The following is a 16,731-nucleotide window of genomic DNA, read 5'->3' on the forward strand; positions in this document are numbered from 1 at the left end:
TCCTGTTCAATGGAAAATTCTATGAACAACGATCTGGCTGCGCCATGGGCAGTTCAGTCGCTCCGTCGTATGCCAACACCTTTATGTTCCAAGAGGAGAGAAAATTCTTCTTCCTAGATGACAACATTTCGGAACATATCTTACTATACACTAGGTTCATAGATGACATTTTTATGGTATGGACAGGTGGTGAAGAGAGATTCATACAACTAATGAGGCAGATTAATTCCACCAATTCACCTATCAAGTTTACATCTAAATTCAGTACCACTGAGGCCGATTACTTGGATGTTCATGTGATGTGCTCTAACCAGGTGATATCCACATCTGTATACACAAAACCCACCGATAAGAACAACCTACTGAGGGCCAACAGCCACCACCCAAGACCCTTAATCAAAGGCCTACCTAAATCTCAAATGCTGAGATTAGCCAGGATTAACAGCGACAGAACGACGCTGATTAATCAGCTCAACTGTTTAATACATCGATTTGTTCAAAGAGGGTATGATAGGTCTCAACTAATACAACAAAAGGAGGAGATCCTATCAGTTAACATCCAAAATACATCACCGGCCAAGGCGACAGAACCACCCCAACAGGTAATTCCATGGAAGACCACTTACACCACTACCAGCCCAGTAATCCAGAGAGCAGTGAGAGCTCTCTGGCCTATAGTACGAACAGATGAGAATCTCAGATGTTTTAGAACCAAGAGACCAATGGCTTGCTTCCTGAGGGGAAAGAACATCAAGGACAGTATAGTCCATTCAGATATAACGGGGTTTAAGGACACCCCTCCCTCGAATTTCCTAACAAAACAACCAGGATGCTACAAGTGCCTAGGGTGCACGACGTGCACACATATGCTGACAGGATCATCTTTCAAATTCCCTCAGTCAGACAAGGTGGGACAAATCAGGCAAGTTTTAACTTGCACGTCCAGATACATTGTCTACCTTATCACATGCCCATGTGGCAAAGGCTATGTAGGAAAAACCATCAGGACGGCAAGAGAACGTATGGCCCTACATAGATCGGCCATTAGCCAAGCACTATTGGGGAAGAAAATCGATCAACCCATAGCCAGGCACTTTGCCGAGAAAAGGCACCCGTTGAATACACTTAAACATATTCTCATTGATCAAGTTCCAGATTCCACCCGAGGAGGAGACAGAGGGGGTAAACTCCTCATGCTAGAAGCTAGGTGGATCTTCAAACTCAACACTATAAATCCGTCGGGCTTAAACGAGAACATTTCATGGAATTCTCTACACTGAATGGGTCTGAATATATTAAGTAAATCAGAAGATGGACGTTACAAGATCCTTTATAGCTTCCACTACTGTGGGAACATAGTGTATATTAATAATACTACCACCATTGGTTCCATCAGTATTATCGATGTGTTGTCTTACTGTCACAAATATGAGAATCATTAATTAGACCTATAGGCACCTTGGCACATAGTGGTAACACCACCAAACTATATTTGGGTGACATCTGTGGTGGGGGATCACCATCTGGGATCGTGGCTAATTACACCTCCCCCAGCCAAACTATCTTGGCTCCTATCATTAGGGTTGTTCCCAGGCGTTAGTATTTATTCACCATTTTCCCCATTTCTATATATCCATCTCATAGTCAATGCTTTATGATGTATTTTAAACATGATTATCACGGGTGTTTCATAGTTCTAATTTCCGTTCATTCTTCTGTATCCTGACAGCCCCGGCCAGCGCGTTCTTATGCGCCGGCTGCTACCATAGCAACCCGACGCACAGACGCGTGACGTCATCCGCAGCCGACCCCGGAAGTCCAGGGAACGCAGCGGGGACAGAGTGGCCGGAGGCGTCCGTCTTCACACACGGGTGGCGGGACATTCACCAGCTTATAAGGTAAGCTTTTTCACTTTGTCACATACACCTTGAAGAAGGGGCCACGGACCCCGAAACGTCGGTAACTGTGTATTTTGTGATGCCAATACACAATTTTGTTTGATTTAAATCCTGGAGTGCCGCCTATTTTTTCTACAACTATCCATATCACGGAGGGCACCCAGGTCCTTTACAGCATTCAGCGAGTGCCGGGCTACCCCACCAACATATATATTTATATATATATATATATATATATATATATATACACAGTACATATATATATAAATATATATATGTATATATATATATATACATACACACAGTGTATATATATGTATGTATGTGTATATATATATATATATATATACTGTGTATGTATATATATATATATATATATATATATGTACTCACCAGTCCATATTGTGGTCAGCAAAGAAAGTTTATTGTGGCATAGAAAGAAACATCATTCCGATGATTTGGTCCCCGCTGGGACCTTTGCCAAGGCTCAAGTGCTACACACAAAGTACATCCATATAAACCACCTCCCTCAATAAAACAGACAGCAGCCTCAAAAACATGGCATACATAAAACACACAACCATCCACAAAACATTGAGATATTTATCCCATATACCTGGCACATTTCCATCTCTTACCAATAGCTTCCACATTAGTATTAAAGTCAAGGACATCAGCTGTGCCTCACAACACACGCGCTCGTCCCACTGGTGGAACACACCAGCAAGGAAAACAATAAAATGTCCGAGCCCACCCACTGTCGGTGATGCAGGGCAGTCAGGAGCAAGTGTTGACATCTGGTCAGGACTGAAGGAGCTGCCAATAATTTCTGACATGTCTACTGTCACTGCATGTGATGCTGTCACCATTGAAAGAATGGTGGAGGATTATATTAGTGACAGCATCCAAATAGGCATGTCAGACAGTCCATATGTATACTGGCAGGAAAAAGAGGCAATTTGGAGCCCTTGCACAATCTGGCTTTATTTTATCTAAGTTGCCCCCCCCCCTCCAGTGTGTACTCCAAAAGAGTGTTTAGTGCCGCCAGTAACCTTTTCAGCGTTTGGCGTAGGAGGTTACTTCCACAAAATGTGGAGATGATGATGTTCATCAAAATGAATTATATATTCTTTCAGGAAGACCTTTACCAGCAATTGCCTCCAGAAAGTACACAGGGACCTGTGATGGTGGATAATAGTGGGGACGAATCAATACTCTGTGAGGATGAGGATGTAAATACTGAAAGGGGTGAGTAATCGGAGGAGCCTCTGTAGAGCCAGTTTGTGCAAGAAGAGATTAATTGCTTCTATTTTGGTGGGGGCCCAAATAAACCAATTATTTCAGCCACAGTCATGTGGCAGACCCTGTCGCTGAAATGATTGGTTTGTTAACGTGTGCATGTCCTGTTTATACAACATAAGGGTAAGTGAGAGGGCCCAAGGACAATTCCATCTTGCACCTCTTTTATTCTTTGCATTAAGTGTTCTTTGGGGACTAGTTTTTAAAACTGCCATCCTGTCTGCCACTGCAGTGCCACTCCTAGATGGACCATGTGTTTGTGCCGCCCACTTGTGTCGCTTAACTTAGTCATCCAGCTACCTGGGTGCAACCTTTTGGCCTAAAAATAATATTGTTAGGTGTGAGGTATTCAGAATCGACTGGAAATAAGTGGAAATTAATGTTAATGAGGTTAATAATACTGTAAGAACAATACAAATAATTATGTGCTTTTAGCTGTTTTGGTGATTTAAAAAAAAAACAGATCCAAAACCAAAACCCGAAGGGATGGTTTTGGCAAAACCAATCCAGATCCAGAATTTGCTCAGATGTAAAGCTCTCCCAATATTGGTGGCATTGTTAGATATCACAAATCCCGGGGAGAGTCCAAGTGGGGTAAGCTATTGTGCAGTGATGTCCCTCAGTTTCTCTAAGAGGTTCTCAGTGGTGTGCCTCTTACTGAAACCGGTGATACACAGCGTAGCCTGCCAAGGAATGAGTTGGCATTTGTGAGATGCTGCTGGTGATGCAGCTGTTTTTGCTGCAGAAGGCAATACATCTACCCAGTGGGCTGTCATGTGGTCCTTAGTTTGCCCTGTTACACTTGTCCACGTGTCCAGAGTTAAGTGGACAGTGGATACAGTACAACAGCATTTCTGAGGGCACTAATGACACCTTTTGTAATTTCCTTATACAGTCTTGAAATTGCTTGTCCAGTGAAGTGGAATCTAGACGGGATTTGGTCCCAGGGACACAGTACAACCATCATCTTTCTAAATCTCACTGCACTAATACTGGATGCACATCTAACACCAGCATAACACCAGAACGACTTAGTTAAATTAGAAGCATGGGCAGCCAAATGGAGAATGCGCTTCAACACAGACTTGTCTGTAAGGTAATGCACTGTGGTAACAAGAACAAAAAATACACCTACCTACTAAATGGGGTAAAATTAGGGGATTCTGTACTGGAAAAAGACTTAGGTGTCCTCATAGATAGCAAGCTAAGCAGTAGTACCCAAAGTAGGACTGCAGCAAAGAAGGCTAATAAGATATTAGCATGCATAAAACGGGGTATTGATGCTAGGGACGAGAGTATTATACTCCCATTATATAAATCACTAGTGAGGCCACACCTTGAATACTGTGTACAATTCTGGGCACCGTACTACAAAAAGGATATCCTGGAGCTAGAAAAGGTACAGAGGAGGGCGACCAAACTAATTAAGGGCATGGAGACGATGGAATACAAGGAAAGGCTTGAAAGACTAGGCATGTTTACATTGGAAAAGCAGAGACTAAGAGGGGATATGATCAACATCTACAAATATATAAGGGGAGAATACACAGAGCTTGCGCGGGACCTGTTTTTGGTTAGATCAACCAAGAGGACTCGTGGACACTCGCTCAGGTTAGAGGAGAGGAGATTCCGCACAATACGGCGTAAAGGCTTTTTCACGGTAAGGACAATACGTGTATGGAATTCCCTGCCTGAGGGAGTTGTAATGGCGGAATCTGTCAACACCTTTAAGAATGGGTTAGATAAATTCCTAATGGATAAGGATATCCAGGGGTATGGTGCATAGTCATGCATTATAGTTACTATAAATAGGGATAAAATGCAACGGCTGACAGCAGCATAAGACAGAAATTTTAGTCAAATCATCATGCATAGGAGACCACAAATAGGTTGACCTCGATGGACAATTGTCTTTTTTCAACCTCAGATACTATGTTACTATGTTACTATGGTACTATGTTATGGCCTCAGTAATCTGCTTTGCAACTGGATGACTGCTATCATACTTCATCTTCCTCACAAAGGATTGCTTTGTTACAGTAGTGCAAGTGTACTTCTACTCCCCTTCTGGGGTGACGATTGACTACCAGTATCAACAACAACAGCAGCAGCAACATCAGTAGGTGTAGCATTCAAGGATCCTCCGGAGGAATCCCGGATAAAACAGGAGACAGTTATGCCTATGACATGGCCTACAGGACTACCTCTGATCTTGATTGAGGAGGAAATTGGTGATGAGGGTGTTGGAGGTGTGGATTGCAGATGCTTGGATACAGAAGAATGGGAGCTAGGTGTCACTGGACTGGTCACACTCCTAGCCAAAATTTCTGAACTTGACAATGACTTTTGATGAATGTGCTGCAAGTGACTTATAAAGGAGGATGTTCCTAGGTGGTTCACGTCCTTACCACTACTTATTATGGATTGCCAAAGGCAACACATGGCTTGACATTTGTCCGGATGTATGGAGAAATAATTCCATATCAAAGAGGTGGATTTTTTGTATTTTGCCCAAGCATGACAATGGGTTTATTCATCCCATGGCCAACAACTGTCTCCACTGGTGCCTTAGCCAAACAAGCCTCATCACCATCAGAATCTTCAACATAAACTTCCTCCTCTGTGCCAGCTACACCAATATCCTCCTCATCCTGGTGTATTTCTACAGTGACATCCTTAATCTCAATGTCAGCACATTAACTGGTGCTGCTCCTTTCAGCACTTGCAAAGGGCATGCAAATGGAGGAAGGATCCTCCTCTTCAGGTACAGTATGGTTAGACATGGCAACTGCGGACCCACTTGGACTCTACTTGGGAATTTCTGATATTTTTGAAGGCACACTTGGTTCCTGTGCCTTTACAAGTTTCCTTTTTAAACTCTTATACAGGGAGTAGGGCTTACATTATCATTCTGAGCTGCAGAACCACCAGTCATACACAAAGGCCAAGGCCTTAACCTTTCCTTGCCACTTCATGTAGTGAATGGCATATTGCCATTTTTTTCGTTTCTCTTCAGCTAGTTTATTTTTATAACCTTCAAATATTTCTTCTTTGACTTTACATGCCCTGTATGCCATTGGTCATCGGCCTTAGCTGAAGACATTGACGGAATTGCATTGTTGTCATAACTAGTGGCAGCAGCTTCAGCACTAGTAGTAGTAAGTGGTTCCTGATCTTTCACTTGTTTTACCTTCATTTCTTCATGCACCAATTGAAATATATATTTTTGCTTTGGATCACACACAGAGGATATATAGCAGTAGTGTACAGCAGTACTGGTAGTCGTCACTGAGTGACGCACAAATAGAAATATGTTTTGCTCTGGATCACACACAGAGGATATATAGCAGTAGTGTGTGGCAGCCACTGTACTAGTCATCACTGAGCGAAGCACCAATAGAAATATACAGTATTTTTTGCTTTATATCACACACAGAGGATATACAGCAGTAGTGTACGGCAGTACTGGTAGTCGTCAATGAGTGACGCACCAATAGAAATATGTTTATTGCTCTGGATCACACACAGAGGATGTATAGCAGTAGTGTACAGCAGTACTGGTAGTCGCCACTGAGTGACGCACTAATAGAAATATATTTTTTGTTCTGGATCACAGACAGAGGATATATAGCAGTAGTGTACAGTAGTACTGGTAGTCACCACTGAGTGACACACCAATAGAAATATATTTTTTGCTCTGGATCACACACACATGATACATAGCAGTAGTGTACAGCAGCCACTGTTATAGATGTCACTGAGTGAGGCACCAATAGAAATATATTTTGGATCACACACAGAGGATATATAGCAGTAGTGTATGGCAGTACTGGTAGTCGTCACTGAGTGATGCACCAATAGAAATATATTTTTTCTCTGTATCACACACAGAGGATATATAGCAGTAGTGTACGGCAGCCGCAGTACTAGTAGAAAGAGTGATGCACCAATAGATATATATATTTTGCTTTGGATCACATACAGAGGATATATAGCTGTAGTGTATGGCAGTGCACAGCCCCTTAGACAAAGAACAATGCCTAATCCTATACACAGCCACAGTATGCTATATGCAGTGCACTGTCTACTATGCAGAGCCCTAACACAGTCACAGCACACCTACACAAGCAGCACCTCAGTTTAACTCAACTCTCCTGCTGCAACCCCTCTGCTCTCTCCAGCCACCCTTCCCTAACCTGCCTATCCGATTGCAGCACAGAATACAGCACAGAAGAAACACATCCTTACTGTGCACTCTCCAAGTCCGGAGTGAAGATGGCACTGATCACCGGGACTATATATAAAATACGAAACCAGCGGTATGATGACTTTTTGCCTTGTTTTCAGATCCGAGCTAGGCACGAAAAACCGAGCCTGACTCGGATCCGGACTCAGATCTCAAAGTTCAGGGGAGTTCAGTTCTCATGAAACTGAACCTGCTCATCACTACAAGAAATTGATGGGAATAAATGTTTTTTTTCTAGCAAATTAAAATAGATTTTCTCTAATGTAGTTTATATTATTTATTTCAGCCATTTTAAAAAAAGTGAATACAACAGTGATATTTAGAAATAGTGGACCTATTTGTATTTATTTCAATACGCAAATTCATTTCAATTGAATTTCAAGAATGTGGTCAACATGTAAAAACCCTTTTAAAAAGATTTAATGAATTGAAATGAATGTAAAAACTTCAAACTGTGGAGTTTTCCATTACTAATCTCAAGGGTTAGAAGTACTATACTGAAGGTGTCAGGTCTATTCCAAATAAAACTTCATTTAATAAAATGTGTTTTCATGTACCTGGTGCACCACAAGATTTATTTGGCTTTTTAACACAGATTCAGAGGTGTTTAATTGAGTGGTTAACTCTGTATAATTATGCCCAAAATGAAATGCTCCCACTGCAATTAATTCACTGAAGTGGTAGTAAGCTTTAATTTTTGAACATAAGGAAAGTGATAACAAATAAATTAGCCTCTTATTTACTGGCTTCTGAATATTTCTTGCAGGCAAATGCAAAACATTTGGGTAGTCTCGAGGACAAAAAAAAACATATGCATACAGATGTAGCCAAGCTCATTGGGGGTAATTCAGAGTTGATCACAGCAGCAAATTTGTTAGCAGTTGGGCAAAACCATGTGCACTGCAGGGGAGGGGGGGGGGGGATGGCAGATATAACATGTGCAGAAAGAATTAGATTTGGGTGGGGTGTGTTCATACTGAAATCTAAATTGCAGTGTAAAAGTAAAGCAGCCAGTATTTATCCTGCACAGAAACAAAATAACCGACCCAAATCTAACTCTCTCTGCAAATGTTATGTCTGCCAGACCTGCAGTGCACTTGGTTTTGCCTAACTGATAACACATTTGTACATTATATCATGTCGGTGTGAAATTAACTATGGGGGTAATTCCAAGTTGATCGCAGCAGGATTTTTGATAGCAATTGGGCAAAACCATGTGCACTGCAGGGGGGGCAGATATAACATTTACAGAGAGAGTTAGATTTGGGTGGGTTATTTTATTTCTGTGCAGGGTAAATACTGGCTGCTTTATTTTTACACTGCAAATTAGATTGCAGATTGACAGGGCCGGTGCAAGGTTTATAGGCGCCCTAGGCAAAGCTATACAATACCGCCCCTGCCTTCCCCGATACCCTCCCCCAGCTGCTCACATACACACTTGACTTTTCAAATTATTATTAGATTTATTTTTAGATTAACAACATAAATTATTGCAACAATAAATAACATTGTAACAGTAGTAACATTGGAACTTTTTACAGGGCATGTACTGGAAGAAGTGCAACAATAAATAACATTGTAACATTTACACAACATGTGTATGTGTACTTCTCATGTGTATGTGTATTTACACATGTGTATGTGTATTTACACAACATGTGTATGTGTACATTTCCTGTAACGCTTTTTACAGGAAATGTACTGGAAGAAGTGCAACAATAAATAACACTGTAACAGTAATAACATTAACGCTTTGTACAGGAAATGTACTGGAAGAAGTGCAACAATAAATAACACTGTAACAGTAATAACATTAACGCTTTGTACAGGAAATGTACTGGAAGAAGTGCAACAATAAATAACACTGTAACAGTAATAACATTAACGCTTTGTACAGGAAATGTACTGGAAGAAGTGCAACAATAAATAACACTGTAACAGTAATAACATTAACATTTTGTACAGGAAATGTACTGGAAGAAATGCAACAATAAATAACACTGTAACAGCAACAGTAATAACATGAACATTTTGTACAGGAAATGTAGTGGAAGAAATGCAAAAAAAGATTAGATTTTTACTTTCCGCGCTTTTAATTTAGCAAATTTAGAGACAAGCTCTTTCAGATCCACTTTTTGTGCGATCTCATGTTCTATTGAAAAAAGAGAGAGACCAACAAGTCTTTCTTGCATCATGGAAGATCGAATATATGTTTTGATCAACTTTAGCTTGGAAAAGCTTCTCTCGCCACTGGCCACAGACACAGGGAGGGTCAAAAGGATGCGAAGAGCAATACATGTGTTGGGGACAACATCTATCAGCTCATTTTTACACAAAAAGTTGAATACATCTTGTGGAGATGTACACTCTGGAACCCGCCTTGCAATACTTTGTAATTCACTGCATAAATCAGAAGCATCAATATCTTTGGAGTCGCCATGTTGTAAAGCTTGCTCTAACTTGCAACAATCTTCCATAATTTGCTGTGATGTTCTATTCTGTAAACCGTGAACATTATAGAGGAAGCCAAACACAGAACTAATTTGATTCATCTGCGTGAATCTTTCTTCAACTGATTGCACAGCTGTATCAAGCACAGCAAAATAAAAGTTCACTTTGAACTTTTCCTTAGGATTCTGAATAGGCGCATCCTCTGCTTCATATATGAACTGCTTCCTCTTTCTACTAATGCGAACAGGATCTACTTCGAACTGTGCTGGCATCCCAAGTGCCTCAGCAAGTTCACCGGCCTCTTCCAGTACTTTCCCAAACCCTTCATCACTCCTGCAGTCTACAAGAAACTTCTTTGTTTCATTCAGTTGTTTAATGGCATTATGTATGTCAAATTCTTTTGTCTGAAGCTGTTTGCTTGTCATATTGACCTCAAACAATATACCATACCAAACCACTAGAGAAATGACAAACTTGAAATTAGAAATGCCTTTTGCAAGACCTTGTGCCTCTATTCTTGAGGTGTTGCCAGATGCTCCAGTGAGGGTATTGTCATTATAGATTTCAATTAGGGCATCATAAATATCACCAAGCTGAAAGCGAAGAGGCTTCAAGGCATCAATTCGACTTTCCCATCTTGTTTCACTCAATGGCTTAACCGTAAGACTAGGCACATGGCGCATTAGAACATCCCATCGACGTGTGGCTGCTGAGAAGTACACATACACATGTTGTACCAGAGCAAAGAAAGATGTGGCCTCCAAACAACACTTTGCAGCATCATTCACAACTAAATTCAAAGAATGTGCACTGCAAGGAACAAACAATGCTCTTGGGTTAATATCCATAATTCTTCGTTGCACACCATTTTCCTTCCCTTTCATATTGCTTCCGTTATCATAGCCTTGACCACGTAAATTAGCAACAGGCAATGCCATCTCTTCTAGCTGGTGAAGGATAATTTCTGTCATACCAGCACCAGTTGTTTCCTTTAGTGGCAGAAATCCTAAGAAATGTTCTTTAATGCGTACAGGTTCGCAATCATCAGTTAATGAAGCTATGTTCACAAAGCGAAGGATCTTGGTCATTTGTTCAACGTGGCTTACATCGGGTGTACAATCAATAATTATAGAAAAATACTTTGCAACTTGAGCAGATTTAAGAATTTCTTCTTTGATAATGTTGGATAAAAGCTGAATTAGTTCATTCTGTATATCTTTTCCAAGGTAGTGTACATAGGTCTCTTTATCTCTTATTTTACGAATGTGTTCATCCATTACGGGGTCAAACAAAGCAAGATATTCAATAAATTTCAGGAAGTTGCCATTTCCAGCTGTGTGCAATTTTTCATTGGTTCCACGGAAGGCCAGATTTTGTATACCAAGAACTCTCACTAAAGCAATCAATCGTTCAAGGATTTGCTGCCAGTACTTTTCCTTTTGTTTAATAATGCGCATGTGTTCTTCATCAATTGTTTTTTTGTTTTTCAATCGTATTTCAAGCTCCTTCCAGTTTTGAAAATTGACCAAATGTGCATTACTTCTCTCATGTTGTGACAAAATTGCAGTGATGTTCTTCCAATCTTTGGATCCTTTATCAGAGAGAGATGATGGCGGGTTTGTGTAATTACCAAACAACTTGCAACAGAAGCAAAATACAGAGTCATTTGATACAGAATATTGTAGCCACTGACGGTGCATTAGGTCTCCATTAGGAAGTCTTCTTTTGTAATGATTTGTTAGAAATCTTCTCTTATTGGCATCTTTAGGAAACTTAAACTGCTGAACCTGTTCTGGCCCATGTTCCACCAAAATTTGTCGTAAATTATCATCACACTTTATCCAGGTAGCAGGGTCACTATAGCTGAAGCTGGAGCTACTTTCACTTTGTATCACTTCTTGATCCAGCTGGACTTCACATGGTTCCTCTTCAACATCTTCAGTATGGTCCTCTTCAACATCTTCAGTATGTTCCTCTTCAACATCTTCAGTATGTTCCTCTTCAACATCTTCAGTATGTTCCTCATACTCTTTGTCAGCTTGTGAGGCTGTAGACAAAACTGTTGTCTCTGTTTCAGTCTCAGGTTGAATCTCTGAAGTAGAGCTACCTTCATCATCCCGATGTTGTGGCCGAAGATACTTAAGAAATGAACCTTCTTGCTTGCCTTGTTCCTTTTCCTTTTCAGCCCTCCGTTTTCGATACTGTGCACCAGATAATTTCTTTTTTCTGTCTGCCATGGTGGAAACTGAAAAAAAAAACCTTTTTGCTGTAGTGTTTTCATAAAGCTATACATAAATAACTCCAGATCTCTTTGCAAACTAATCAGCTCTTTTGGATTTCAGTGTCATCTGCATATGCATGATACTCAAATCTAACTCTCCTCCCCAGATTTGTCATAATCTGTATTGGTCAGCATCACTGAATGCCTTTCTGCCATATCATCTTGGATGTTATCTCAGTCACCCTAAAACTTAGGGGCCCATTTATCAAACAATATTTGCAGCTATGTCCCCAAAAACATCAGTTTTTCTGGAGATAGCCCCAAATATTATGTATCTCTGCAATGTATATAGGAGGGACCTCTGATTCATTCCTGCTGCGATCCCTCTATTCCCGCCAGCAGTCGCACCCCTATTCCCGATATTGGTCCCCGCAGCTACTGAAGATGGCGGTAGCCCATTGTAGCCTATGAGCTACACATCGCATTTCTAGCTGGCAGAGGTTCCCCCAGTTTTTGTGCAGTCTGAGCTGACCACACATGCGCAAAGCCCCCAGCAGCCATCACAGCACATCTCAGGGACGGGTTCCTTTCAAAGTCCCTGTCCCTGCCTGTGCTGGATCATACATCCAGACGATATGTATGATCGCATATTGCAATGCGATCCCAGGTGGTAAGATCCCTTCCAGATCGCTTTAAATATGCGATTTATAATAAATGGCCCCCAAATGCAGCCTACAATGAAGCAGGTGTTAGGAGTATATAAACATCTGCCATCTTGGTAGCAGTTATCAAGTAGTATTTAGGCTAGCAAGAACTTGTCTGAGTGACTTGCAGAGGAGCTCTGAATCTATATATATATATATGCAAAAGCCCTCACTCACTCACTCACTGACTTATGTTGGGAAATAGCTAAACTGTAACATAGGTTTTCTTCAGGTGGGAAATAGGAAAACTACGTAATTAGAATTTTAATAAACCTCCCCTAAGGGGATGAAAAGGGGGATGACATAATGACATCATTACTGATGCATGGCTTGCGTTGCGTGAACTGTAACACACAAACAGACAATCAGATCCACATTTGGATTGTACCTCCAGTGTGTAGAATTGAATAAACTACAAAAATGTTCCTGTCACTTTGTACCGTATATGCTATGGTTTAAGTACAAAATCTGTTTTTATTCATGTGCCCGCATGTTTTCAGCACGGCAGTCAATGTTTTTAGGATGGCATGCAGGTGGCTAGCTCAGGCAGTGTCAGCCTCGGAGCGGAGCGAAGAGCAGTGTGTCATTGGTGCCATCCCCACTCGCTTTGCGCATGCTGCACAGTGAGTGGCAGTGGTGGGGAAACGGGGAAACTCCCGTGCGAAGAACAAGTAGAACAGCTAGTATGTATACTGTACACAAATATATCATCATCTTATTATTTATTTTTTCATAAGTTCATTTTAATTAGTGATGCATTAAAACAACATTGCATTCAACATAACATTTTTTTTAAATTAATAAATCACAGGAAAATCTACATTTATGGTGTGTACACACGGTGAGATATTTTCTTATGATTTTGACTATATAGTCAAAATAGTAAGAAAAGTTAGTGCAGATCGCAAGGTGAAAATCACTTTGCGATCCCGATTCAATGCAGATACGCGGTCGGCATCGCAAGCCTAGATAGACTGTGCAGGCAAGTCAATTTCGACTATCTCTATAGAAGAGATAGTCAAAATTGACACTTAGCAAAAATCGCACATAGGGGGTCATTCCGAATTGTTCGCTCGCTAGCAGTTTTTAGCAGCCGTGCAAACGCTTTGCCGCCTCCCACTGGGAGTTTATTTTAGCTTAGCAGAAGTGTGAACGAATGTATCGCAGAGCAGCTACAAAGTTTTTTTTGTGCAGTTTCAGAGTAGCTCAAAACCTACTCAGCGCTTGAGATCACTTCAGAATGTGTAGTTCCTGTTTTGATGTCACAAACCCACCCAGCGTTCGCCCAGCCATGCCTGCGTTTTTCCTGGAACGCCTGCATTTTTCCGAACACTCCCTGAAAACGGTCAGTTGACACCCAGAAACGCCCACTTCATATCAATCACACTACGGCCACCAGTGCGACTGAAATGCTTTGCTAGACCCTGTGCAAAACGACATCGTTTGTTGTGCCCGTACGACGCGCATGCGCATTGCGCCGCATACGCATGTGCAGAACTGCTGTTTTTACCACTGATGCAGCTAGTGATCAACTCAGAATGACCCCCATAGTCAGTATCGCAAGCACATAATGAGTGTGCTTGCGATACTGAGTATGTGCCAACCTAGCCCCTGTCGCATAGTGAGAACCGGGCATAGCCCGCATCTCACCGTGTGTATGGGCCTTTATTATTTCACAACATTGAAATATTGATAAATGGCTCGATTGGCATTTCCTTTATTTAGAATTATACACTTGATAACAACCATATTGGTATAAGCCATTTTGTCCACAATATATTCCTGAAATAAAATAATAAAGTGAAATTCAATGGCCCTCATTCCGAGTTGATCGCACGTTAGCAGTTTTTTGCAACCGTGCGATCAGATAGTCGCCGCCCATTGGGGAGTGTATTCTAGCTGTGCAAGTGTGCGATCGCATTTGCAGGGGAGCGAAGCCAAAAAAATTTGTGCAATTTCTGAGTTGCTCAGAACTAACTCAGCCGCTGCGATCACTTCAGCCTGTCCGGTCCCGGATTTGACGTCAAACACCCGCTCTGCAAACGCCTGGACACGCCTGCGTTTTCCATGCCACCCACACGTACCTTCCTGCTTTCAATCACCTTGCAATTGCAACTGCGTTAATTTTCTTCGCAAGGACCCACGCTGCCCGGCGTCCACCGTCGCCGGCCAACGGCGCGCCTGCGCATTGCGGCCGCGGCGCATGCACAGTTCAGGCCTGATCGCACCACTGCGAACAACTGCAGCGTGCGATCAGGTCGGAATGACCCCCAATAGACGATCCTACGGGATGCAGTTAAGATCCCAAAGGACGGGATCCCAGCAGTTGATATACTGACGCCGGAATCCGGAGGCACGCTATAAACCCGGCGTCTAAATCCCGTCGAAATACAGACAGCCGGAATCCAAATTGTTCATCCAGTGGTAGGCATTAGAAGGGGAGTTAGGGTGCAGGTACGGAAAGGGTCTAGTTATGTACCGGGGAGGGAGGGTTAGGTTCAGGCAGCAGGGAAGGGAGGGTTAGGTTTAGGCAGTGGGGAAGGGAGGGTTAGGGTTAGGCACCAAGTGGAGAGGGTTAGGTTTAGGCAGCAGGGAAGGGAGGGTTAGGCACCATCGGGGAGGGTTAGGTTTGGGCACCCACAAGGGAGGGTTAAGATAGGGGGCAGGGGAGGGTTAGGGTACTTTCCAGGGGGCTGTCGGGATTCCAATGGTCGGGATGCCGCTGTCGGTATTTTGACCACCGGCATCCCGTCCATAGGAATAACATACTGAACCTGATCATACAACTCTTCATATAGTTTTATAGATGTCATGGGGCTCATGTAGCGATGAGTGCGCAGATACTATATGATAATTTTATGTTGAATTCAATGGTCTTTTAAAGCGCCCTTAATTAAAATTAGTTTAAACAAAAAAAAAAAAATGATGACTTGAGTCTGCACACTTTCAAGGTACATTATTTATCATTAAATCAAATGCATTCATACATAGTGTAATTGTGTATTTATTTTAGTTCAGTGTATACAGTATGCTTTATTTAATAATCCAGTTTGGATAAAGGCATTTATATTGTTAACTGTTATATTATACAGAAAGATCCAGTAGAGCATCCAGCTGTCCACCTGCTAGTACTCAATCGCGATTTGGGAGGGGGAGGAGCGAGTAACATGTGGGGGCCCGATCACGGGGGAGTGCGTAACATGATGCAGGAGCTTAATCGCAAGGGGGAGCAATAACATGTGAGATTCCAATCCCGTCGGGGAGATCAGGTAACATGCAGGAGCCTTATTGTGGATGGGGAGGAGTGCGTAACATGGTGCTGAAGCCCAATCGCAGGAAACAATTGGGGGCCTAATCGTGGGGGTAGGGGGGGGTGGGGAATCAGGTAACAAGATGCAGGGGCAGTGGGTAACACGTTGGAGACTAAACGCACCAGGGGGAAGAGGGAAAAATGATGCAGGAGCCCAATCGTGGGGGGGGGGGGATAATCATCATGATGCAGGAGCCCAATATCTGTGGCACGGGGGAAGGGGGGCACATCAGGACTGCAGGGAGAAGTTGGCAGAACAGCAGTCAGTGTTAAGGATGCAATGTTATACACATTAAGGAGATGTCCTCCTAGTACTCTCCTGGCCCTGGGTGACCGTGCTCCTGATCGAGGGGGGGAGCTGGTAACAATATGGAGGAAAGGGGGGGCCGCTACATGATGCAGGAGGAGGAGGGGGGGGGGGAAGAGGGAGCCTAATAGCTGTGGGGGAGCTGGTAATAAGAGGGGGCAGCAGCAGAGGGGGGGGTTGAAGAAATGAACGTAGGTACAAGATTACAAGATGCAGGAGGGGGGAGGGAGCAGCGAGAGCCTAATAAGCTGTGGTGGAGCTGGTAATAAGAATAGAGGCAGCAGCAGAGGGGGGG

General features: G+C 42.4%; 1 protein-coding gene across 1 annotated transcript; it reads right to left on the minus strand.

Moving 5' to 3' along the window:
• Positions 1 to 9,512: 9,512 nt before the first annotated feature.
• LOC134965277 (zinc finger MYM-type protein 1-like) lies at positions 9,513 to 12,131 on the minus strand. The gene is made up of 2 exons (XM_063941762.1): positions 10,758 to 12,131; positions 9,513 to 10,487 (listed from the first exon to the last, which is right to left on the minus strand). Exons 1-2 carry the CDS (start codon positions 12,129 to 12,131, stop codon positions 9,513 to 9,515), a joined length of 2,349 nt encoding a protein of 782 aa, XP_063797832.1.
• Positions 12,132 to 16,731: the final 4,600 nt, after the last annotated feature.

This window comes from Pseudophryne corroboree, chromosome 10 (genome assembly GCF_028390025.1).
Source record: "Pseudophryne corroboree isolate aPseCor3 chromosome 10, aPseCor3.hap2, whole genome shotgun sequence".
In the NCBI taxonomy this organism is placed as follows: domain Eukaryota; kingdom Metazoa; phylum Chordata; class Amphibia; order Anura; family Myobatrachidae; genus Pseudophryne; species Pseudophryne corroboree.

Excerpts from the sequence above, each read along its gene's own strand:
- LOC134965277 (XM_063941762.1), bottom strand. The coding sequence starts at position 12,131 with ATGGCAGACAGAAAAAAGAAATTATCTGGTGCACAGTATCGAAAACGG. Across the intron at positions 10,488-10,757 it reads TGAAAGGGAAGGAAAATGGT|CTTGGTGATATTTATGATGC; the intron begins GTGCAACGAAGA and ends CTTCGCTTTCAG.